The following is a 23,183-nucleotide window of genomic DNA, read 5'->3' on the forward strand; positions in this document are numbered from 1 at the left end:
CTGCTGACCCTTGAACAACACAGGGGTTAAGGGCACTGAACCCCCACAAAGTAAGAAATCCACATATAACTTTGACTCCCCGGAAACTTAACTACTAATAGCTTACTATTGACCAGAAGCGTTACCCATAACAGTTGATTGACACGCATTTTGTATCTTCTATGTATTATATATTGTATTCTTACAATAAAGTAAGCCAGAGGAAAGAAAATATGATTAAGAAAATCATAAGGAAGAGAATGTATATTTGCTATTCATTAAGTAGAAGTGAATCAACGTAGAGGTCGTCATCCTTGTCATCTTCACATGGAGTAGCTGGGGAGGGGTTGTAAGAGGAGGGGGTGGTCTTGCTGTCCCAGGGGTGGCAGCAGCCGAAGAAAATCTGCTTATCGGTGGACCCGCTTGGTTCACACCTGTCTTGTTCAAGGGTCAACTGTAATTGAATTGGGAATTCAATAACTTTCTGTTGGGGCTTTGAGTAAATCACCTTAATTTTTAATTTACTCTCTTTCGCTCACATAAATGTCTGTTTAGATGATGATTTATGAGGCATCCTACTTACAAGCCTTGTTGAGAATTTTGGAGTTTATAATATGGGAATACATCAAAGGGTTTTGAGCAGAGAGAGACGTGCCCTGGCGTATGTTTTTATAGGATTACTCTGTTGTACAAAATACTTTAGGGACGTAAGGGCAGAAGTAGGGGGGACAGTTAGGAGGCTCATTGCAATAATCCAGGTGAGAGATGGTGGGTGGCTTGGCCAAGGGCAGTAGAGGTGGAGGTAGTAAGGAGGGATCTGATTCTGGACGTGTTTTGAAGGAAGAGTCAACAGGATCTGCTGATGGATTCATTGGCTGCAGGGTGTTAGGGAGAGGAGTGGGAGATGACTGCTGAGCTGTAGCACGAGCAGCTGAGTAAATGGGACTATTGTTGACTGAGATAGGAAAGTTCGAGAGGGGAGTGAGATTGGGGGAAACAGTGTTGGGTGTGCTCATTTGGAGATGCCCATTAAGCATTTAAGTGGAGATGTTTAATGCATAAGCCTGGAACCCAGCAAAGTTGGGGCAGGAGATATAAATCTAGGTGTGTCAGTGATACTTTAAATCTGAGAGTAGAGGAAGGTGTAGATAAAGAGAAGAGGTCTGAGGACTGGTGGCATCGACACATGGAGCGTGTGTAGAAGGTGTTGCAGGAGCAAGGGACAAGGCGTACCCCAGGGTCCCCGAGGGACTAGAGAAAGCTGTGCAGAGGAGCAGATGCTTGAACTGAGACTTGAGCAATCGGTAGCCTTGTGGGAGCACGCTGAGGGGCAGAGAAAAACAAATGCGAAGACTGGAGGTGTGGGAGGAGCTGGAATGTGACCCATAGGAAGGTAGTGTGGACGATCTCGGAACTGTAGCTCCTCAGACCCCCAAGGTCTTTGACTTTTCGCTTGAAATGAAAAACGAAACCAAATGACTGCAGTAAGTTGACATTTATGAGAATAATTATTTTTATTTTGTTGCAGAAAAACCTTTTGTTGCTTTTGGCAGTGGCATGGAATCTTTGGTGGAAGCCACGGTGGGGGAGCGTGTCCGAGTCCCCGTGAAGTACCTTGGTTACCCACCCCCTGAAATAAAATGGTAATGGCTACTGGAAATAAACGCGAAGCATTGTTTCACACGGAAGCGAATCCTTGGATGGTTCTAATTCCTGAGGATTTTTTTTCCATAGGTATAAAAATGGAAGACCCCTTGAGTCCAATCACACAATTAAAGTGGGCCACGTGCTGACGATTATGGAAGTGAGTGAAAAAGACACAGGAAATTACACCGTCATCCTTACCAATCCCATTTCAAAGGAGAAGCAGAGCCACGTGGTATCTCTGGTTGTCAACGGTGAGTTCATTCGGTTTTCTTCTCTGCCCAAGATTTACGAGGAAGGGTATGGTTCTGTCTCCCTAAACAGCCGCCTCCCTTGTCTCCTGCGGCTTCACCCGCATCCTAACTGGGCCTATGTACATAACGGGTGGTGGGGCTGAGATGAGCCGTGAGACAGTGTGCTCTAGCCACGTGTGCGTAAGAGGCCACGCAAATGCGCTGTATGGTGGTCAAATGCGAGATTAACGTGCGTGGCGCCGTTGACGGCCAATTGCTGTGAAATGAGCATGCCTACAGGGACAGTTGTCAAGCCTAAGTTACATCACTCTTGCTCCTCTCTCATGGGGCGCACACCTGGTACACAGATGTGTAAAACTCTTCTCCTTGGATTTTGTGTGGAGCTTCTAGCTTGATGCTGTAGTTGATGTGTCAGTGACGCACAGGCACATTTCAGCTCTGAAGCCTTTTGAAGTTGACACCATTGGCTTGGTTAGAATCTTTTTTTTTTTTTTTAACAGGAGTCTAGCATCTGACTCTGAATCTGTAAAGGGAAGATAATAAGTTTTTGATTTAAGCACGCTTTAGACGTCGTTTTCTCAAGCTGAAAGATACAAATGTTTGGGGTAGGGGGAGAAGGATGGTGGTCAAGTGAGTGTGGCAGGTGCTAAGGTGAATAAACCAGGTTTCTTTATTGCAGAACTTGTCAGGACCTTTAACATGCTAATGTATATTGCCGTTCTTCAGGGGGAGAGACAGAGTAGTCAAGATTTCACAGATTTATTTGACCCGAGTACTTTTTCCCAGTAAATCCATTCATGTCTTGCTCTAGTTTGAGAAACACTTCTCTGTTGTCGTTCTTGGTTCTCCCTACCAGCATGGTGTATTAAAACTTCAGGGTATTCTCCTATGACATCAAGGTGCTTCCCCATGTATCCTGATACTCCTCTGTATGTCTGCTGAGCTTGGCTTCACTTCTTTTTTCAGGGAGTATTTTAAAGATAACAGGTTCCAGAAAGGTTGCTTAGTTGCAGCCTGGGAGTGGGGGATGGGGGAGGGGAGAGAAAGCAGAGATCACGTGAGTAGGATGGGAGAAAGAAATGGACATGAAATAAAGACAGAAAAATGGACAGTGAATAACCTCATTTCATCAACTGGTGAAGTCAGTAAACATTTGATTCACTCTAGCACTTTCCTTGCTATATGAAATAAACATAAAAAGCAGGTCAAGGTTTGAAAGTATAATCTGAGGCTTTGGGTTGACAGTGATAAGGAAATAGTTTTGACCTAAAGACTTTGGATCCAGAAAGAAAGAAAGAAAAAGGAGAAGGGGGGAGGAAGGGAGGAAGGTGGTGACAGGGATGCACCCTGCAGAGATTGGCACCTTCCTTTATAGTCTAGCGGTAAGTGCTTCAGTTCAGAAGTCGGAGTGTCTCATTTGTTCTGGGTTTTGGCACTTACTAACTGGGTGACCTTGGGCAAGTCATTTAACTTTTCTATGTTTCCTTTTTCTTATTTGTGTCATGGGGACAATGATGGTGGTTGCGAGGATTAAGTGACTTAATTGGTGCAGAGCACTTGGCATGTAATAAGCGCGTTGATCCTATTCCAGCTACTTTCTCTCTGTAGTCTCGCCCTGGTCTTGCAAGATGGGCAGGACAGAGAACTATCTCTGTAATGCAGATGAGAAGAACTGAGGCCCAGCGTTGTAAGACTTGCCTGAAGTCACTCGGCTTATCAGTTCATTATTATTATTAGCTTGCTATTAATTTTATGAGTATCACTAGAATTCAGATCTGTTTCCAAGGCTAGATGTTCTTTGCAAAAGAAGATGGGGGCAAAATCATGTGCTCGACAAAGTATCAGCTTTAGTTGCTGAAACCCTCTACTTCCCATTCTTCAAAGCTGATGGGTAATTCAAACTCGGTTTTTCCTATGTTCAGTCCCACCCCAGATCGGTGAGAAGTCTCTGATCTCTCCCGTGGATTCCTACCAGTACGGCACCACCCAGACGCTGACGTGCACGGTCTATGCCATTCCTCCCGCGCACCACATCCACTGGTATTGGCAGCTGGAGGAAGAGTGCCCCAGCAAGCCCAGGTGAGCAGGTCCACGCGCTCTTCTTGCCCTGCTGTTTTGCATTTCGTGTGGCCAAGCTGTGCTATGCCTCCATTCCAAACCTGCAAGGCTGTCCCTAAGAAAGCTTTCCCTCAATCTCCTTCCTTCTTTCTCTGTGTCTTAAATTTTAGGGGATGTCTTCACTTAGGGTATCGCCCTTTGGGATTAGCTAGCTTTCTCTTTTTAGGGTGGCCCTTACGTACACTTCTCCAAAGGCAGGCTGATTGGCTTTGTTGGCTCAGTGCCCATCTTTGGTTTTTCTCCCTGTACCCATCGACTGGCGAAGACCACACGGCTGCTTCTTGCCTGTGAGAAGGTGCCTCTCTCGGAGGAAGTGCTGATGGGTGTGAAGCGGTGATAGACCCGGCCCCAGCCCTCCGCGTCTCGGTCCCAGCTTATCATGTTCCAGCACAAGTCCAGACATCCTCAGGGAAAAGCACAACAGCAGCAGCCAACCCAACACCACCCTAAGCAGTCCACTTCCTGTTGTTGTTTTCGAAATGGCCACTATAGCTTCTTTCTCAGTTGCAGACCATTTCCTTCGCAGAGAACGTGGTCTCGGAGAAATGACTTTAAGAAGCCCGATGGCTTCTAAGTTTCCTTGCTTCCTTTGAACTAATTTAACTTGAATTGTCTTGTCGATCCAGTTTATGAATGAATGTTTGTTCCCAGAATAGCTGCTTCCCTCCTGTATCCTGAATGAATCTACCTAGAACCTTTTCCTTCATGGCCGGGGCCTATTTTTATTTGGCGCCAAGGCTGGTAACGTGGTAGGCTGCACTGAAAGTTATTTCTAAGAACAGAATAACCGAAGTCTGGCTCTTTTCCTTACTATCGATTTGAATTAAAGAAAAATTGGATCGTAACGTAATCTGTGTGTCTTTCTTATAGCCAGGCCGTCTCAGTGACGAACCCGTATACTTGTAAAGAATGGAGAAGCGTGGAGCACTTCCAGGGGGGAAATAAAATTGAAGTCAACAAAAATCAATTTGCCCTGATTGAAGGGAGAAACAAAGTGAGTTTGAAGTTTTTTAATCTGAAAATCTCTCTGTCTCTTTCGTGGAAGGATGGAAGGGTGGTACAATCATGTGTGAGGCATATTTGGAGGTTAAGAATCAGAGTCTGGATAATAAAGTTCTAGCATTTTAAGTCAATTTGAAAACAACATTGACTTTTCTTCGCAGTCCCATTAACTTATTGATAGCCTATCAGAGAAAAATGAAACATCCATGCCATTCAATCATACGTCTGTGTACAGTGATTCTGATTTTATAAACAGGAGGAGAAAATGTATATCATTATATTAAAACACATCATTAATTTCATAGTCTCCAAAGCTCCTTTTGTATGTTCTTTGAGCTACACAGCAGCATAATTATAGATTGACTATCCCTAATCTGAAAATCCCAAATCCAAAATGTTCCAAAATCTAAAACTTTTTGAGTGCTGACACGACACTTACGGTCAAAGGAAATGCTCGTTTGAACATTATGAATTTTGGATTAGCGATGCTTAACTGGTAAGGATATAATGCAAATATTCCAAAAAATGAAAAACAAAAAACAAATCCAAAACATTTTGGTCCCAGGCATTTTGAATAAGGGCTGCTCAACCTGTAATTGTATCAGTTTGAGGGTGGTCAGTGGAGCAGTTGTGGAGACGGCTGGATTTGAGTCTGAATGCATGTGCACAAACACAGCCCGCATTGTTTACGGCCTGGGATTTGTTTTTTTTTTTCCCACAGACTGTAAGTACCCTTATCATCCAAGCAGCAAATGTGTCAGCTTTGTACAAATGCGAAGCGGTCAACAAAGTCGGGAGAGGAGAGCGGGTCATCCCCTTCCATGTGACCAGTAAGTGTACCTCTCTGGAGGGGTGGGTTGGGTCACTCAAACAGTGCGTAGTAAGCTGTGGGATTCTCTGTTGTCCTTGCCACTCAAGTGAGGGGCATGGCGTTTAGGAAGAGAACTTGGATTGACAATTGGTGCTTTCACTCATGAATTAAATGTTCATAAATTAAACATTCATAATTCCTCTGCTATCTCCTGGGCTTGTGTGACGTCGGTACCTCCGGCTGGAGAGAGTATGGTTGCACAGATGCCTTAAGCCACAAGTTCTGTGTCATGTTTATGTCTTGGTCATCAGAGTCTGGCACAGTGCACGCTAACTGAGCTGCAGTAGATCCTGGTGAGCTTGCTGCTGGATGCGGTTGGCATTTCTGGAGGCAAACGGAGTGGCACAGGAGCCGTGCCCGGCCAGTGCTGCTGATCTCGCCTATGCATTTTAATTTTATGGATAAGCTTAGCCAGCTCTACTGAATAAAATATTTTATCTGGGCTAGTTGGTTAGAATAAATGTAGCTTTAAAGGTATTGATGTTATCTGTTAATGAGGAACTAAGTTTTTAAAAATTCTATATTATGATTAGATGCTCTGCTTTGGATTTTTTTTTTTTCTTATCCTCAACACTGTGCTTAGAGCTCATTGTGGAGATGTGATAAATATCTGGGGAATTCATTTACATTTTGGTCAAATAGTACATTTTTGGGGACCTGGATCATCTAGTTTGGTTGTCTCCTTATCATCGTCTGAGAGCGCTAGAGCTCCACTTCTTTTGGTACTTTCTAGCAGTCTGAAAGCAGCAAGAAAACGATACTGTGCTGCACCAAGTTAAATCACCATCCTCTAACTGTGGGCTTTGCATTTCAGGGGGTCCTGAAATTACTTTGCAACCTGGCACCCAGCCGTCCGAGCAGGAGAGAGTGTCCTTGTGGTGCAGTGCAGACAGAGCGACGTTTGAGAACCTTACGTGGTACAAGGTTGGCCCGCAGGCTCTGCCGATCCACGTGGGAGAGCTGCCCACGCCTCTTTGCAAGAACCTGGGTCCTCTTTGGAAATTGAATGCCACCATGTTCTCTAACAGCACAAATGACATTTTGATCATGGAGCTCCAGAATGCATCCTTGCAGGACCAAGGAGACTACGTCTGCTTTGCTCAAGACAGGAAGACCAAGAGAAGACACTGTGTGGTCAGGCAGCTCACAGTCCTAGGTAGGAAGGCAGTTGGAATGCCCTAAACGGAGTGCTTTCGGGTGCTGTGCCAAAATTACTGTCCTCTAGGGGCTTATGAAGTAGACTGGAATACACTTATCTTATTCACTCAAAGTCCTTGAGGCAGAAAAAAGCTAGTAAAGGTGAAATGATATATGAAAAAAAGAAAATAACCTGGTTCCTTTTAACCCTGATGATGGAGTAACTCAAGTATATGCAAGGTATATGCAAGGTATTAGCTTGCAACTGGGAAATTTCTGCCTTATTCTTGGACATTTATTTATTTAAATAGATATATATTTGTGGAATGCCTACTATGAACTAGGAGAGTTCCAGAAGTCCACAGTGGTGAACCAGGTGGGCAGGATGAGAGCACAGGCAACCACTGGGCAGTCTGAGCACAGTGAGGTCTCTGTGTCCACGAGGACAGGGACTGGTCTCTGTTTTGCTCCTTGCTGTAGCTCTAGTCATGGAACATGGAAGCATATACTACCTGCTGTGTGAAGAGTGGGATGATGGGCTGAGTTTAGGACCTAGAGGAGCCATGGGAAGGGTACTACACCCACTGCCTATACCTCTGGCTCATCCCATGTGGTCAACTGTAGCTCAAGGTCAATGGGATGGTAATTTCAGTGAGCCCATAGCTTTGTGAATTCCCCATGGAGCAACTCTCTACAATTTGTCCAACCTTGTGCCTTGTGCTAAAACTGGGCAGCTACAGCTCTGCCTCTGGGGCAGTCAGGCAAATTTGGGAGTTTCTCTTTGTGGCATCTCTCTCCATTTTCTTCTTCTTTTAGTGTCCCTTCCCAGTTCCTACAATGTATGTATGTGTCCTCTGTTTTTTTACTGTTAGGAAGGGGAACTGCCCAGGTGAATTTTTCTATACCAAAGTTTTAGGGGAATAACGTCTTGCTCAGAGGCCTTGGCATATTTTACAAGATATCCTCTGATAGATACCAGCATAAGGTTTGCTAGCTTTAAGACTCAAATATCCGAGGAAGAGATATTTTGAGGTAACATCATCCCCAGGACCCTGCAAATCACACCACCTATATGACCATGTACTTGTATGGCCATTGGTGTCTGGTCTGGTTTCCGAGCAATGAAGAATTCAGAAAGAGATTGTGAGGGGACTCCCAGGCTCGCCATGCTCAGGAAATATGTGCTTACAGCTAGCTGGTTTGCTTCTGTAAGGACTCCGAACTTTCTTCCTAAAATCTATTCTTGGAAGTAGGCGAGAGTCCAGTACATTTGCTTAAACCCCAAAGTAGCACACTGTCGAGGTAATCTCATTTCGCTACAGCATTAAAGTGGATTTCTTCAGCACGATTCCTTTGGATGTTCAGTTGATTTGGACATGATACTTCCATAGCACTTTGACGATTTGGGGAAAGGGTAAATCTGAAGTTTTCCTGTACCTTTAAACAAATACTCACAGGCTTTTCTTTAAATCCGTGACTTTCCTGAGAGTGGTGGTGTTTGGGTTGTTTGTGTTTTAGTGGAAATAGCACTGGACTAGTCTTTGGGATTCAGCAGATTCAGTAAACAGTTCAACTGTTTACTTACCTATAGGGACTTGGACAAGTTGTTTAACCCTTCCTGAACTGCAGTTATTTCACCTGTAAAATAATGCTAATAGTCCTGTTCAGCCTGTCACATGAGATTGATAGTGAAGAACAAAAATTATATAAATTAGTTTTGTAAAAATTGTCAAATAAATACACGGTATTCTTTGTTGAATTACACTGACGTTTGGCACTTTCCAAGAAAAACATGGCAGAGTTCTAGGCTATCATTGGTTAGCACTTTGATGGGAGGCAAGTTTTCTCCTGGGGAAGCCATGTCTGATTAAAGGGAAAATCTATAAAGGTGACCCTGAACCTTTATTTTGTGATGTGATTACCAGCTAGGATCACTGCTCTGAATGTTCACAGACACGCAGGAATCTCTCTCAACTGCTCTGACTTGTTTCATTTAGCTTTGCCCTGTGGCCAGTGGTGCTGTTATCAACCTCTGTGTATTTTCAGCTTGGCAACTCAACAGGTTGCCATTTACTAAGTTTAAACTGTCTAAAAAATTTACCAATATAAAAATCATTCCACGTTATAACTACATGTTCCATGATTTTCTTTTTATGTGCCTAGAGCGCGTGGCGCCCACGATCACGGGAAACCTAGAGAATCAGACGACAAATATTGGTGAAACCATTGAGGTCTCATGCACAGCCTCTGGGAATCCCCCTCCACAGATTACCTGGTTTAAAGACAATGAGACCCTTGTAGAAGACTCAGGTAAGTAGAACTTGTTTGTCTCTCTTTGGTTGCAGAATTTTCCCAGGGGTGTCACCTAAAATGCATATCATTTCTTGATTTGTTTTAAGGTTAAAAAAGAAAAGCAGCATTAGTGTGTATGGTCTGGCTCGTTTCATAGACTTGGATTCGGAAGGGTTGGAGCCTTGTTGAATTCCCATGGAAGCCTCATGGGAGATCAGCGAGCAGTAGATCCTATGTAACTCTTCAAAGTTAGATAATGGCCTCAGATGAAGGGCAGCATTTATGTTTTAAAGACATTCTTTGGAAAACTTCACAGATCACATCATTATAAATAAGAATAATCGTTTTCCTCCTGTCTTAGGCATTGTGTTGAAAGATGGGAACCGGAACCTCACTATCCGCAGAGTGAGGAAGGAGGACGAAGGCCTCTACACCTGCCAGGCATGCAGTGTCCTGGGATGTGCAAAAGTGGAAGCATTTTTCATAATAGAAGGTCAGTGGGAAAGCATAGACACATTGTGTCTAGGACTAGTTTGTGCCTTACATACACCCATGCACTTTGGGGGGGACGACTACAGGTGATTTTAATGTTCTTTTACACTTTGTAAAGTTTCTGCAACAAGTGTGTATTCTTTTAGCCAGAAAACGTAATTAATGTTGTTTTAATTCTGCTGGCATCACATTTCCTATCCTTACAGTTCTCATTATGGAAAAATTCTTAGCCAGGCAAGATGAATATCCACCTCTCCCCGATTCTTTGTTTGCATGGCTCCATTAACTTATAGAAATGATACCTCTGTATTTATTTGGAAAAATATTAGAATCGCTGCCTTGTCATGAAGGTAAATGCTATCCAATAGTCACAAGGGTTCAGAGTTTTCATTGGACCAAAGATGATTAAGAGTCACTTGTGAACAACAGATCATTGCTTTTCTGAAATGGAAAATTTTTGTTTAAATATGAAAGGAAGGCCGGGCGCGGTGGCTCACGCCTGTAATCCTAGCACTCTGGGAGGCCGAGGTGGGCGGATCGTTTGAGCTCAGGAGTTCGAGACCAGCCTGAGCAAGAGCGAGACCCCACCTCTACTAAAAATAGAAAGAAATTATATGGACAGCTAAAAATATATATAGAAAAAAAAATTAGCCGGGCATGGTGGCGCATGCCTGTAGTCCCAGCTACTCGGGAGGCTGAGACAGGAGGATCGCTTGAGCTCAGGAGTTTGAGGTTGCTGTGAGCTAGGCTGACGCCACGGCACTCACTCTAGCCTGGGCAACAGAGTGAGACTCTGTCTCAAAAAAAAAAAAAATAAATAAATAAAAAAAAAAAAAAAAAAAAAAATAAATAAATATGAAAGGAAACCTGTGTGTGTGTGCAGGAGTGATGTGAAATCTGGCATTTTCTCGGATAGGAAAAGTAATTTGTGACAGACTATTTTATCTTAAGAAGTGTATTCCTACGTGTGTTTTTTATAACCCGCCAGGAGAACAATAACACCGCATTGTGTGGGTGAAGGAATGGTATGCGAGGTGGAGGAAGAAGGAGGGTGATGGGAGGGAGAATTGAGGGATTTCTATGAGCTCATCCTAACCTGTCTCTCGAAGTCTAGATTTTGGTCCCTTTAAGCTGTCAAATCTATGTTGCCAAGTATTGCATCTGGATATGTTGATGTGCTTTCAAATCTGTGGGCTTATGACCATTTCATAAACTGCGCTTGCAAACAAAGGTTTCAAAGGGCACGGCGGTTTTGTCATTTCCAGAGTGATTCGTGTTTTAGGGCAAATCCTTGGGAGGACGTCCAGATTCTCCCTGGTGCTCTGCCTCACCTGTTAGCTGTCTGCAGCCAGTTACAGATGCCTAACTAGGTAACATTGGCACAGACATTGTACTCGCTTCTTACCTGGAGAGAGTACTAAGAAAGGAAGACTCCCAAATGTTATATGAAAGTATTTACACATAAAATTGGACTCTTTGCACTTTGTACTCTCTACGTAGAAGTGAACTTTTAAATCTCTATGTGTAAGTAGAGAATTTCTTCGCTAGGACCACCAAAGAAACAAAATCCACTCCAAGCATACTTGGTGCTCGTCTCTCAATGAACGGTTAACTCGGATTTTGCTAACTAATTTATTACTTATCTTCTGCCCTCTGGAGGCTGCAGGGGGTGTGGGGTGTGGGGCGGGGGGAGCCGTTCTCACAGCTTGTGGGCCAGTTTGATCCGCCCTGCACTCTTCTGATGGGAGACCCCCAAGTGGTCATTGCTTCCTTATCACCTCTTCGCTAATCACTCTTAGTGGAAAACCTCCTTCTGCGTTTGATTTCTCCCGCTCAAAGCCGTCCTCTGGAACCCTGAGCATCTGCGGTTTTCTTTGCTGACCTCTAGTTATCTCTTTTTTCTTTCACAAGTGGCTTGAAACTCCTATTAACAGGCCATGCACATTGTGCTCATCTCAGCTCTCTCGCTTTTCCTCACTCAGGCTCTTGCCACACAGGGACAGGGTAGCGTATGTAATTTTTAGCTCATGTTGGACAGACCTTGTTTAACCCTTGACTGGACCACCGACTAGCTCTGTGTCCTCCATCAAGTAGCTTAACCTCTCTGATCTTCTGTTTCTTCATCTAAAAACTAAGGGTTGAAAAGATTAAGTGGGAAGATATATTTAAAGAGATGAATGCATAGTAGGTATGTGGTCATCTGTAGCTCTCTGGTTAAAGGATTTCATTCATTTCTCTGCTTGATTTCTTATACGACACTTTTACAAACTGTACAGTTCAAAACGTTGACCATCCGTGTAAAACCAGACTTTTATTTTCCTGAAATAGAAATACTTTTCTTCTCTGTAGAACATGATCTGTTTTCTTCCCATCAAAGGTTGTTCTTTCTCTAAACACTTTCTATATTTGTCTTTTAAGACATTAATACTTATATCCTTAATTACTTGAAGATTTTATTGTTGGAAGTTTTTGTGACATATCTGGCAACTTTTAAATTTTCCATTAAGAATTCTGTAGACCCCATCCAAGTTAGGGGTGTGTGACTATTATCTGCTAGAATTTTTCCAAATTTTCTGAGACTTTCAAGAGATCTTAATCTAATGCTGCACTTTGTCATCTTATATCAAAAGATATAAATTTCCAGCTGTTGATGCACATTTGCTTGTGTCTTTCCAGGTGCCCAGGAAAAGACGAACTTGGAAGTCATTATTCTAGTAGGCACCGCGGTGATCGCCATGTTCTTCTGGCTCCTTCTTGTCATCGTCCTACGGACCGTTAAGCGGGTAACAAAATAATTTCTCTTCTGTCTCAAGCACATTGGTTTTCATGATTAATGAAAGCTGACTGGGGTTCTTTGAGTTGTTTCTTCCCATTGTTACTGGCTCAATGGGGGCATTTTTATTTCAATACAATAACATTCTTGCCCACTTTCTTTTGGCTGGACCTCAGGGCTTTAATTGCTAGAAGCCACTAGAGGGGAAAAGGACTTGGACTGTCTAGTGTAATTAAGATTTAAAAACTTAATTCTGAGCTCTTTTGGGGGATAAAGGGACACTAGGAGCAGGATTATAATAGGACCACTCTCAAACTCTGTGAGTTTTATTGGAAAATGAGACATCAGGAATGAGGCTCCTCCAAACCACAATAACAAGCACACAAACAGCAGGCCAACAACAGGGTGTATGTGACTGGAAAGATTGATACTTTCCAGGCCAATGGAGGGGAACTGAAGACGGGCTACTTGTCCATCGTCATGGACCCGGACGAGCTGCCCCTGGACGAGCGCTGCGAACGCCTGCCTTACGATGCCAGCAAGTGGGAATTTCCCCGAGACCGGCTGAAACTGGGTGCGTTTTGCACTTGACACTATTAATAATTTGATGTTGGGTTTACGAGGCCATTTCTTCTTTCATTAGGATGATGACAAACCTAGTCTATTCAGATGTTGGATTCTGGTTTAGAAATTTTAATTTCATCTCTTAAATTTGGGTAATCATTCATATAGCCACTTAGAAGTAGGGTCCCTGAATAATCCTCCAAAGCAGGACATTTAGAGTGTGAAAGGGAAATTATTAAATATCAAGCCAGGAAAAGGGAGCAAAGTGGACTACCCATGTTAAACTGGGAGGTCCGATCACCCCATCTAGCTGGAATCTCTGCATGTCACTTTTGGGGTATAATAATCCAAGTCTATTTTGCTGTTGCCATTCTTGTTGACTCTAGGCAAGCCTCTTGGCCGTGGTGCCTTTGGCCAAGTGATTGAAGCAGATGCCTTTGGAATTGACAAGACAGCAACTTGCAAGACAGTGGCCGTCAAAATGTTGAAAGGTAAAAGCAAAATTGTATGGTGATGTAGCTCTCTCTCTGTTTTATCCAGTCTTTAAACATGATTCAAGGCTTGTATCAGTGGCTCTGCCCTTGGGTGGGCCCACTAGCCACACATGTGACCAGCTTACATAATGCCCTGGTGCAAAGCAGATAAAGGATCCTCCTTGTAGCCTCATGCCAGGGTGCACGATATGGCAAGCGAAGGTGGAGAGGAGTTTCACCTCCCTTGCCTGGGTGCCCTCGTGCAAGGTTCAGCTAACACAGTTGTGCTTAGTGGCCCTGATTATAGGAAAAAAAGTACTGTGGTTATATTAAAATTACTTCTTAGTGGATTATGGTGTAAGATAATTATAGACCATCTAGAAACATGGAAAGGAAAATAGAATGCGAAAACAACATGTTCCCTAGAATTGGAATATATAACAGATTTTCATATATAAAAGATAATTTTCCAAAAAGGAATGATTGTGCTAGGAAAAAAGGATTATGGGTGATTTTCTACAAAATGAAAAGCTTTATAAAAAAATTATTAGTCCTAACAGTGATGGAATTCTGGTCTGGCTGTTTTAATTTTGGGAAGTGAGACATATAAAGCTTTTTGCTCCAATTGTGATGTGCTTTCATTGATGAAGACAATGCTACTGAACCGTTGCCAAGAGGTCTCGTGCATTTTGAAGCCATCTCTCCTTTTGCCTTTTCTCTGTGTGGCCAAGGGAGTGTGTAATTTGGAGGCGGCTCGTCAGGGCCTGAGGTGTGGACCATGCCTGCGAATTGGAGGGGACTGTAGCGGAGTATGCAGGATCAGACACATGGTCTCAGTGCTATCGGCCTCCTGTGCCAATTGGCCTTGCCAGCTGCCTGAACAGATTGGCACAGACCGGCTGGAACACTCAGTGTAGCCTCTGAAACACGAGGATATTTAATACATGGTGTTGCTTCCTTATGAGGAAGCACTGAAACGATCAGACCCTAACAAGCATAGTAAACCTGAAAAATGAAAATCTAGTTTTATAAAAGAAGAGAATCTGGGCATGATCCCACTGCAGATGTAGCCTCTACTTTGTAGAAGACTTCACAATGGATTCCTTTCAATATCGAACATTCTGGCTTTGCTTAAAGTATGAATTTTATTTGAAATTAGAAAATAGGATGTATACTTGACTTGTGAGGAAATGCACTAGGCTGTAAGCGAGGCCACGGTTGTATTACCGTGAAGGGTAAGTTGCACAGTGGCGTGCGGTGGAGAGAGGGGCATCAGTCATCCTAAGGTAATGTCCACGCCGGTGATTTCCCTCTTCGCCCTGTATTTGTAGAAGGAGCAACACACAGTGAACACCGAGCCCTCATGTCTGAACTCAAGATCCTCATTCACATCGGCCACCATCTCAATGTGGTCAACCTCCTAGGTGCCTGTACCAAGCCAGGGGGTGAGTCACTGTGGATGGTTTGGGTGGCCTAATTGTGACACATGCTTGTCCGCTAGTATTTGAGGGAAACCACCTAACTCCCAAGGCCTTGATTTGCTTAACTGAGAATACTTTGCAGATTCCTAGATATAGATAGATTTCATGGAGGTTTAATGGGCATCATAAACTGTTCTAAAACTTCCTCTGAGTTAAAAAATGTCACACCACTATGATATAGTCTGCCACTGTGTAATAGATGTTCAGATGAGAAAAATAAACTTCTCAAAAAAATCTGAAAGCAGAGGACTTAAGAATAGTGTGCCCCAAAATGCAGTCCTCTTAAGTGATTGCACCGAGAAGCAAGTAGATGGGTTTTCTTCTGAAATGTTGGCTAATCTTGTTGTAAAATTGCCTTCTGGAAAAGAAAAAGCTACAACAGAAGGGGATTGGGGCCAGGCGATTTCCATGATCCTTTCCCAGTGAAGGGTTGGATCCTGCATCTAACATGTTTTTGAGTTCATCAATAAATTTAGCACTCAGTGCGAAACATGAGTGAAAACACATTTTCCTTTCTCGCCGTGCTGTGCCGTCTGCAGGGCCTCTCATGGTGATCGTGGAATTCTGCAAGTTTGGAAACCTATCAACTTACTTAAGGAGCAAGAGAAATGAATTTGTCCCCTACAAGGTATGTCATTTCCTAACTCAACTCTGGCTGTGTTGTGAAATGAAGGAAAACTCAGAGGGGTCCAGGTTAGGTTTTTAGTTGAAGTTCGGGGAGGAACTTGTGGAAATCTCAGAGTACCTCTTGGCTGTCGTCACTTTCTCTTGTACCTTCTGCGGGACAGATGCTGGTTGTGTTTTATGTTTGTGACTTTCATCCACTGACCCATTATAGAGTGCCGGAGTTGGGGAGAAGGCGAGTACGATCTAGGAAAGGGAAGGGCAGAGGGAAGGACGGCTCTGGATCATTCTGTCTCTCCCCCAGCCGTATTTGGCCCCGTGGAGTGCAAACCCTCTGTGAAAAGCACCCGAATGTTGGAAGTGGGTCTGAGGGCAACTCGAAATGGGGCATTTATCTCCTGAAGCCAAAGAAGGAACTAGGTGTCGTGGGAAAAACCCTATTATGTACAAAACATGCGCCAAATTTCAGCCCAGAGACTCCGTGCCCCTGCAATGGATGTCCTTCCTGTCTGCTTTTTAATAGTTTCAATTATTTCCACAGTTTACTTGTTTTGGAAGCCCGTTTTGCATCCAAGGAGTTTGTTTGTTCCTTTGCTTCTTTGCAGTCCAAAGGGGCACGGTTCCGTCAGGGGAAGGACTATGTCGGGGAGATCCCGGGGGATCCGAAGCGCCGCTTGGACAGCATCACCAGCAGTCAGAGCTCCGCCAGCTCGGGATTTGTGGAGGAGAAATCCCTCAGCGACGTAGAGGAAGAGGAAGGTACCTGCCATTGCTTCTTCCATGCTTAGCGCCATTGCTCTTGTAGGAGTAGACAGGGTGACACGAGGAATTGGTCATAGGAAAAGGCTGATACTACCTCGTATGTGAAGGACACCTGAATTTCTAGCCCGCCTCCATCCAGTCTCCCCAGAAGTGGAGCGTGGGAGCCCTGAACGAGCAGTGGGCTGGGTTGGGGGGCAGGGCAGTGCCAGCCTGAGAAATCTGGGCAGCATGGGTGGGCTAGGCGGTGGGCAGCAACCACACCAATGCTCTTAAAGTACCGGTTCGGCATTGCTAGTGGGAGAGGCACAGTGCCATGGCCCTGAGTGGTGCAGCCCACGTTGCATGCTTCCCTGGCACACAAGGAGTCTCTCGGTTCATCATACCCACCTTCCCCAGGGCAGTGTAGGAGCCATCTGCTGTTTCTGCCCAACCCCAAGTGGCTTATCAAGTCCTCCTTCCAGCCACACTTCCTCAGCGGAGTCTTGGTACATCTACTCATCTTTATTCAGTTATGTTCCCAGTGAAATGTTAGTGCTCTTCGGCGCTGCGGCCCCAGACTAACGTCTAGGACTTCAGCCAGCTCCAGGACACACTGTGTATCTGCTTCCCTCGGAAGGAGCAGGGACAGCCCCGTGGGTGTAGAGAGAGATGGGGCTTCCTGGCGTCTGGCTGGTCTTGAGGCATGAGTCTAGAAGAATCTGATCAGGACAGAATGCAAGAAACCCACTCTGTTTTCCTTGACTTGGGGCTACTGAGAGAACTTACAATTGGCTTCTTTCCCTAGAAGCTGAGTAGGCGGGGTGAGGCTGGGACTTGGTCTAGAAGTGCCTGAGGGGTTGTCTAGGCCACATGTAGTTGGACCCACACTGAGTGGCGCTGTCTGTAATCTGCTCCTTCTCTCAAAAAATAGTGGCCAGTGAGCTAAACCTAAGGGATTGAGGTAGTATGTTGGAGCGGAAAGGGCATTGGCCTGGAATCTTGCCTCCATTTCTTCTTTTGGGAAACGCGGAGGTTTCACTAATTGTTCACTCAGAGGCCTTTAACCTGAGCATAACAAGTTGTTGAGAGAAAGGCTCGCAGCCTTTTTAATACTTATGAGGTTATTATTACAACTAAGTTTTTGTTTACGCTGGTATTTGTCTCCAGGAAAGAAGCCATAAGTCTTATCTTATCTGACCAAAGTTAAGAGATCATTTTGAAACACCCATTAATGTCTTGGTGTTTATTTGTACCAGTTGCACTGAAGTAAATACCACTACTTTACGTAAATTCATCTTTCTCTCCATGTTCCTGTTATCTCTCATTCACATCCTTGAAGGAAAAAACATTCTCGGAGGCAAGATTTAATGTATTTACAGCACTTTTTAAGTTTGAAAGTGAGAGAAGAAAATACGTTTCTGGATATTTTTAGTTATCCGTTGTAGATTATAGTTTGACCTTTGGTCTCTGTCCTAGGACAAAGCCTGGGGAGAAAAGATCCAATGACCCTGAATATTGTTGTTTTATTTTTAGAGTTCTTGATATGAAACGATTGTTTATCCCTCTGAGTACATGACAAAAAAACAATAGTTTAAAACAGCGAATTTGAAAAAGTTCTCTTTCTTTCCCTGTTATCTAGGCCAATTTTACCTCTATTCTACCTCCTGGATTTACTGGTTCAATTTGGCTAAAATGGAAAAACCAGTATTTTCCCTAAGGGGTATGATGAAGGCTAATGATACTGAGATTCTGCAAATTACAGAAGTTAGAGGCATTTATTCTCTGCTTCTATTTCTTGAAATTTAACCCCCAAGTCTTGAAGAGCTCATTACTCTAGCAAATTTGGAAAGAAATCACATTAATGGGTAGAAATACTGATCTCCATCCTCCTGCCTCTTTGGACAGCTCCTGAAGATCTGTATAAGGACTTCCTGACCTTGGAGCATCTCATCTGTTACAGCTTCCAGGTGGCTAAAGGCATGGAGTTCTTGGCTTCACGAAAGGTAAGCCAGGTTTTGGGGAAAGACCCTGTCTCTTGAGATCACAGGTGTGGACATAAGGTATCTAGTGGCAGCCATTGGTGTTTGTTTGGGATTATAATTCATTCATCACCTTTAGGACTCTTAACAGAGCCCTACCAGGGAGGCTCTATTTCTGCTAATTAAGGATGGTTAAAGAGCTCATGGAACTAATCTGTATAATACATACTTATCTAGCATCTGTGAAGTGCTGGGTGGTTTTCTGAGCACTCAGGATACTGTAGTGAACCAGCAGGCACAGCTCTCCACCCGCAGGGAGTTTACATTCTAGAGGGTGCAGCAAACAATAAACAATATAAACAAGTAAAATCCACTGGAGGTTAGATGGGAGTAAATGCTATGGGAAGAATAAAGCAGGACACAGTTACAGAGGACACAGGAGGGATGCGAGTGTGTGTGCCTATGCTTGTGTGTGTGTGTACACAGCCATTTAAAACAAGTGGACGAGGAAGGCTTTACTGAGAATGTGACTTTGGAGCAGTGACCTGGAGAGGAGAGGGACTGAGCCTCACAGGTATCTCAGCACGAGAGTCTCTATTGTTAATTCATTTTGCATTCATGACCATCCATCAGAAGTATTTGTTAGTAGTATAATTAGAAACCAGGAAGGACAGGCTTCAGATGAAAGCGATTAAAAGAGCTAAAATTAGAAAAGTAGGCCAAACAAAGGCTGAGGTGGGGACGTGACAAGTGACAAATATCCCAAAGGTTGTGAACACCACGGAGGGAGCGAGCGGGGTTGGTCGCAGTCACCCCTCTGGAAAGGGTAAAAATGCATAATTTTACATTAAAGAAGAAAAATCCAAATGAAGGTTCAGGAAAACTGTCAGTTAACAATGTATTTTGCCACAGCCTACTGGGGAAGGAAAGACTTAAGTATTTTTTTTTTGTTGTTGTCGTTTGTTTTTTCTAAATTAGATGAAATCTCTAACCCATTTTTTTTCCCCCCTGAAGTTTAAAGCTTCTCACAGCCTTCAGAGTGTCAGGATCTCAGATGTATCTGCTTGGTAGATCTTGTGTTCCCTTAGGGGAAGGGGGAGAACTGGGATTTTACAGGGTTTTTCCAAAGAGAAAAGCCCTTTGCCCTTCTTGGAGATTATGATTTATTATTATTATTATTTTAAGGCCAGAGCTCACCATTTAGTCAGGGTTCCTTTGGCAACTAGGAAGGGAATGAGCGTGGAGGTGGGAGTGGGGTGGGGGGAGAGGGAATCCTTTAATTTCCCTGGCATCTGCCAGGTGATGTCTTGAATACCACTTGGTTCTTGGGCTCAAAAAGCGGTTGAGGGGACATTAGAAAGTACTGTCTATTTTTTGGACAATGTGCTTCTGAATATGCCTTGTTCAGAAGAGAGTGCCGTACAGCTGTGAGTGGCCGGGAGGTCAGTAACGCCAGCCCACACGATCACTCCTACACTGACTTGAGAATTCTCGTCTAAGTCTTGGCTTCATTTGTCATGTTCCCTGAGATTCTTATTCTCTCACAAATTCATCATGTAGAACTAAAGCAGCCAAGTAGTAGGAAGTTAGATACGGAGAAAGGAGACACGGAAAGCTGAAAAGAATAGAAGGAAAGCCAAGGTGAATCCATTTTACTTTTAGTGCACTGGAGAATTGGATCTGCCTCATGATAGGCTGAAATTGCCTTAATAGACCTTTAGGATAATCCAACACTTTGAGATCAGAATGAGCCCCACTGGGAATGGTGCATCAGAGCCGGTCCGGCTTCAGTTCCATATGGAATGGGGAGAATGATAAAGAGCACCAAACCAGTGAGAGCTCTTGTTTCTGATTTCCGTGCATTCATTCAAAATAAATCCCACTCTGGGGCCTCCTTAGAATAACACACTTTTAACCATATATGGTGCCAGGCAAAAGGGATGTGTGGATGTGACCAGAAACACGTTTTTAATTGTGTCCTAGAGAAGTCTATTTATGACTCCATTATCGTATTATAATTAAATTATTTAACACCAAAGGCTGGGGCTGGTTATGGAATAAGCAGATGTGTGTCTCCACGAAGCTCGCAGACTTTTTTCCTGAAGTGTTGATAACAGATACTAACCCAGTCCGTGTTAATCGTTGGTTTTCTGATGTGGGATTTTTTTTTTTTTTTTTTTTTTGAAGCATGAGGTCACGACAGATGTAAAAGAGATCAGCTGTGCCGAGACCTAACGCAATTCTCTTTGCAGTGTATCCACAGGGACCTGGCGGCTCGAAACATCCTCTTGTCGGAGAAGAACGTGGTTAAAATCTGTGACTTTGGCTTGGCCCGGGATATTTATAAAGACCCGGATTATGTCAGAAAAGGAGATGTAAGTTTCAAAGATGAACCCAGTGGTCTATCAAGTTATAGAATTCAAACTCCCCATAGCAAACTTCAGGACCTGTGTTCTGGAATAAAAGAAGTTTTTTTCTTCAGATTCTTGCTAATCTACGTTCTGATTCCTTGTCTTCTACCCTCTCAGGCTCGCCTCCCTTTGAAATGGATGGCCCCGGAAACGATTTTTGACAGAGTCTACACAATTCAGAGTGACGTGTGGTCTTTTGGTGTTTTGCTCTGGGAAATATTTTCCTTGGGTAAGTCACTTCTTTTTGTCCTTCCATCTAGACTCCAAATAGGTTGATAAAAGTTGGTGTCTTTTCCCCTCCTGTACTTCACCTCTGTCAGGTGAAACTTCTTGGACGCCTTGGATTGTAAAATCTAAAAGGAGACAAACAACATATATAGGAGATGAAGATGTGCAAGAATCAGACTCAGGGCTTTCCATAAAAGAAAATCGAATTAAATCATGTCCTCTCCCTGTTCTATTCTAGGTGCTTCTCCATATCCCGGGGTAAAGATCGACGAGGAATTTTGTAGGCGATTGAAAGAAGGAACTAGGATGAGGGCCCCTGACTATACCACACCGGAAATGTAAGACTTTAGAAAGTGTCTATCTGTTCTCTTCCTCTGCTCACAAGTTCTCGCTGCCTGGAAGATTTCCCAGCACATATACCTCCTCCGTGGCCCGGTTCGTGTCCTGCTTCTGCCTTTCTTGGTCATCTCAAGTGCAATCATCGCTTCTAAAAATGGCAGCACTTTATGACCCGCGCCAGCCAGTTAGTTGTTACTAGGTGCTGATTTGTGATGTTTTCTTTTCCGTACACACTTGAGCCTCCGAGTGTAGGGCTCTGTCTCTCGTGTAGTATTGTCTGCCTGTTGTGCCTCTTGACTCACGGTGGGCTCTCTCTAAATGCTTCCCCGTTCAAGTGCTTATTTTCAGCCTCAGATCCAGGAGGAAGGAGGCAGTTCGTGACATCAGTGTTTTGTGTCCGCAGGTACCAGACTATGCTTGACTGCTGGCATGGGGAGCCCGACCAGAGACCCACGTTTTCAGAGCTGGTGGAACATCTGGGGAATCTGTTACAAGCTAATGCTCAGCAGGTTTGTGACCTCCATCTGAGACACGTCTACAGAAACACCCAGGTGTCAAGGAGTTTCCCTACCGCCCAACCGCACGGCCACCATGCCGTCCTCTCGGCCACCGAATGGGGAGCCGTGTTCTTCTGCATCTGAGCAGTGATGCTTTTCTAAGAGCTGTAATGACATGACCCTTTCAGGCAGATGAGAACCTAATTTATAACCTGGGAGCAGATCACTCTTATTTCTACCTGCTTGTCTTTTTGCTATGTCTTCACGTGCTCTTCTAAAATTTAAAAAAAGAATCTGGTTTGTCCACAGAATATCAACAATGGAAGGAATTTTTAATAAATTCTATAGGCAAAAATACATCCAAACTATGCAAAATAGGTGGTTTCTTCCTTGGTAAAATCTCAGACCACCCCCCCCCCAATAACTTCCATTGTAGGATTTGAGAGTTGTAGCCTTCACCATTAGAAAGTTACTTATCTACAGCCAACACCTCTCACCCCAATAGATGCCACTGTCCTCCTCCGTTTCTTTTGAACAGCTGGGGGACGATGATGGGTCAAATCTGATTTTATCAATAAACATTCCAAACATTTAAAGGTATCAAATTGCCCTTTCTTTCTTTCCCTTGCTGAAGTCATGTTAAATTGTGCAACCTTTCCTCAGAAGACCCATTTTCCTACCTATTTATTGCTTTTCTTTAGACTGCCATCAGTTTTTCCATTGCCTTGAAATGCGGAGGCTAAACTTGGATGCCATGCCCTGTGAAGGGCCTGGCTCGTGTAGACAGGGCTTTGTGAAGAAATGATTTCTTAGCTCTGTGTGTCGTGTTGTTACATCTGACCTCAGCCTGCTTTGTCTGCAGTGTAAGCACAGTTCCCTGTGGTCTCCTTACCCACCTCGTTTTCAGTCCTCTCCTTTAACAGACCTTAGTATACACATCCCTTTCAAGTGCCCTTTTGTTTTTGACAAGCCATGTTTAATGTTGTCTTAATGTTCTCTGTTGAGATATGAAAACACACCCTATAGCCAAGAAGCCCCTGTGGCCTTTGTTTGCATGAAAAGACTCTTGAAGGACTGAAGCCACAACAATAGTATGCTGTGTTTATTGTTTCAGGATGGCAAAGACTACATTGTTCTTCCAATATCAGAGACTTTGAGCATGGAAGAGGATTCTGGACTCTCTCTGCCTACCTCACCTGTTTCCTGTATGGAGGAAGAGGAAGTGTGTGACCCCAAATTCCATTATGACAACACAGCAGGAATCAGGTACTGTATACGGCTGAC

At 43.8% G+C, this 23,183-nt stretch overlaps 1 protein-coding gene across 1 annotated transcript in view; it reads left to right on the forward strand.

Annotated features, from left to right (window-relative positions):
- KDR (kinase insert domain receptor) overlaps positions 1–23,183 on the forward strand; it is a 43,511-nt gene that overhangs the window by 11,381 nt on the left and 8,947 nt on the right. The window contains exons 8-27 of the mRNA XM_069457058.1: positions 1,508–1,622; positions 1,714–1,877; positions 3,800–3,956; positions 4,866–4,989; positions 5,719–5,827; positions 6,683–7,024; positions 9,169–9,315; positions 9,659–9,790; positions 12,466–12,572; positions 13,001–13,136; positions 13,513–13,617; positions 14,931–15,044; positions 15,620–15,708; positions 16,310–16,463; positions 18,351–18,448; positions 20,677–20,799; positions 20,953–21,064; positions 21,302–21,401; positions 21,806–21,911; positions 23,014–23,165. Of these exons, the coding sequence (XP_069313159.1) occupies positions 1,508–1,622; positions 1,714–1,877; positions 3,800–3,956; positions 4,866–4,989; positions 5,719–5,827; positions 6,683–7,024; positions 9,169–9,315; positions 9,659–9,790; positions 12,466–12,572; positions 13,001–13,136; positions 13,513–13,617; positions 14,931–15,044; positions 15,620–15,708; positions 16,310–16,463; positions 18,351–18,448; positions 20,677–20,799; positions 20,953–21,064; positions 21,302–21,401; positions 21,806–21,911; positions 23,014–23,165 (2,686 nt within the window). The remainder of the gene's footprint in view (positions 1–1,507; positions 1,623–1,713; positions 1,878–3,799; positions 3,957–4,865; positions 4,990–5,718; positions 5,828–6,682; positions 7,025–9,168; positions 9,316–9,658; positions 9,791–12,465; positions 12,573–13,000; positions 13,137–13,512; positions 13,618–14,930; positions 15,045–15,619; positions 15,709–16,309; positions 16,464–18,350; positions 18,449–20,676; positions 20,800–20,952; positions 21,065–21,301; positions 21,402–21,805; positions 21,912–23,013; positions 23,166–23,183) is intronic.

This window comes from Eulemur rufifrons, chromosome 24 (assembly GCF_041146395.1).
Source record: "Eulemur rufifrons isolate Redbay chromosome 24, OSU_ERuf_1, whole genome shotgun sequence".
Classification (NCBI taxonomy): domain Eukaryota; kingdom Metazoa; phylum Chordata; class Mammalia; order Primates; family Lemuridae; genus Eulemur; species Eulemur rufifrons.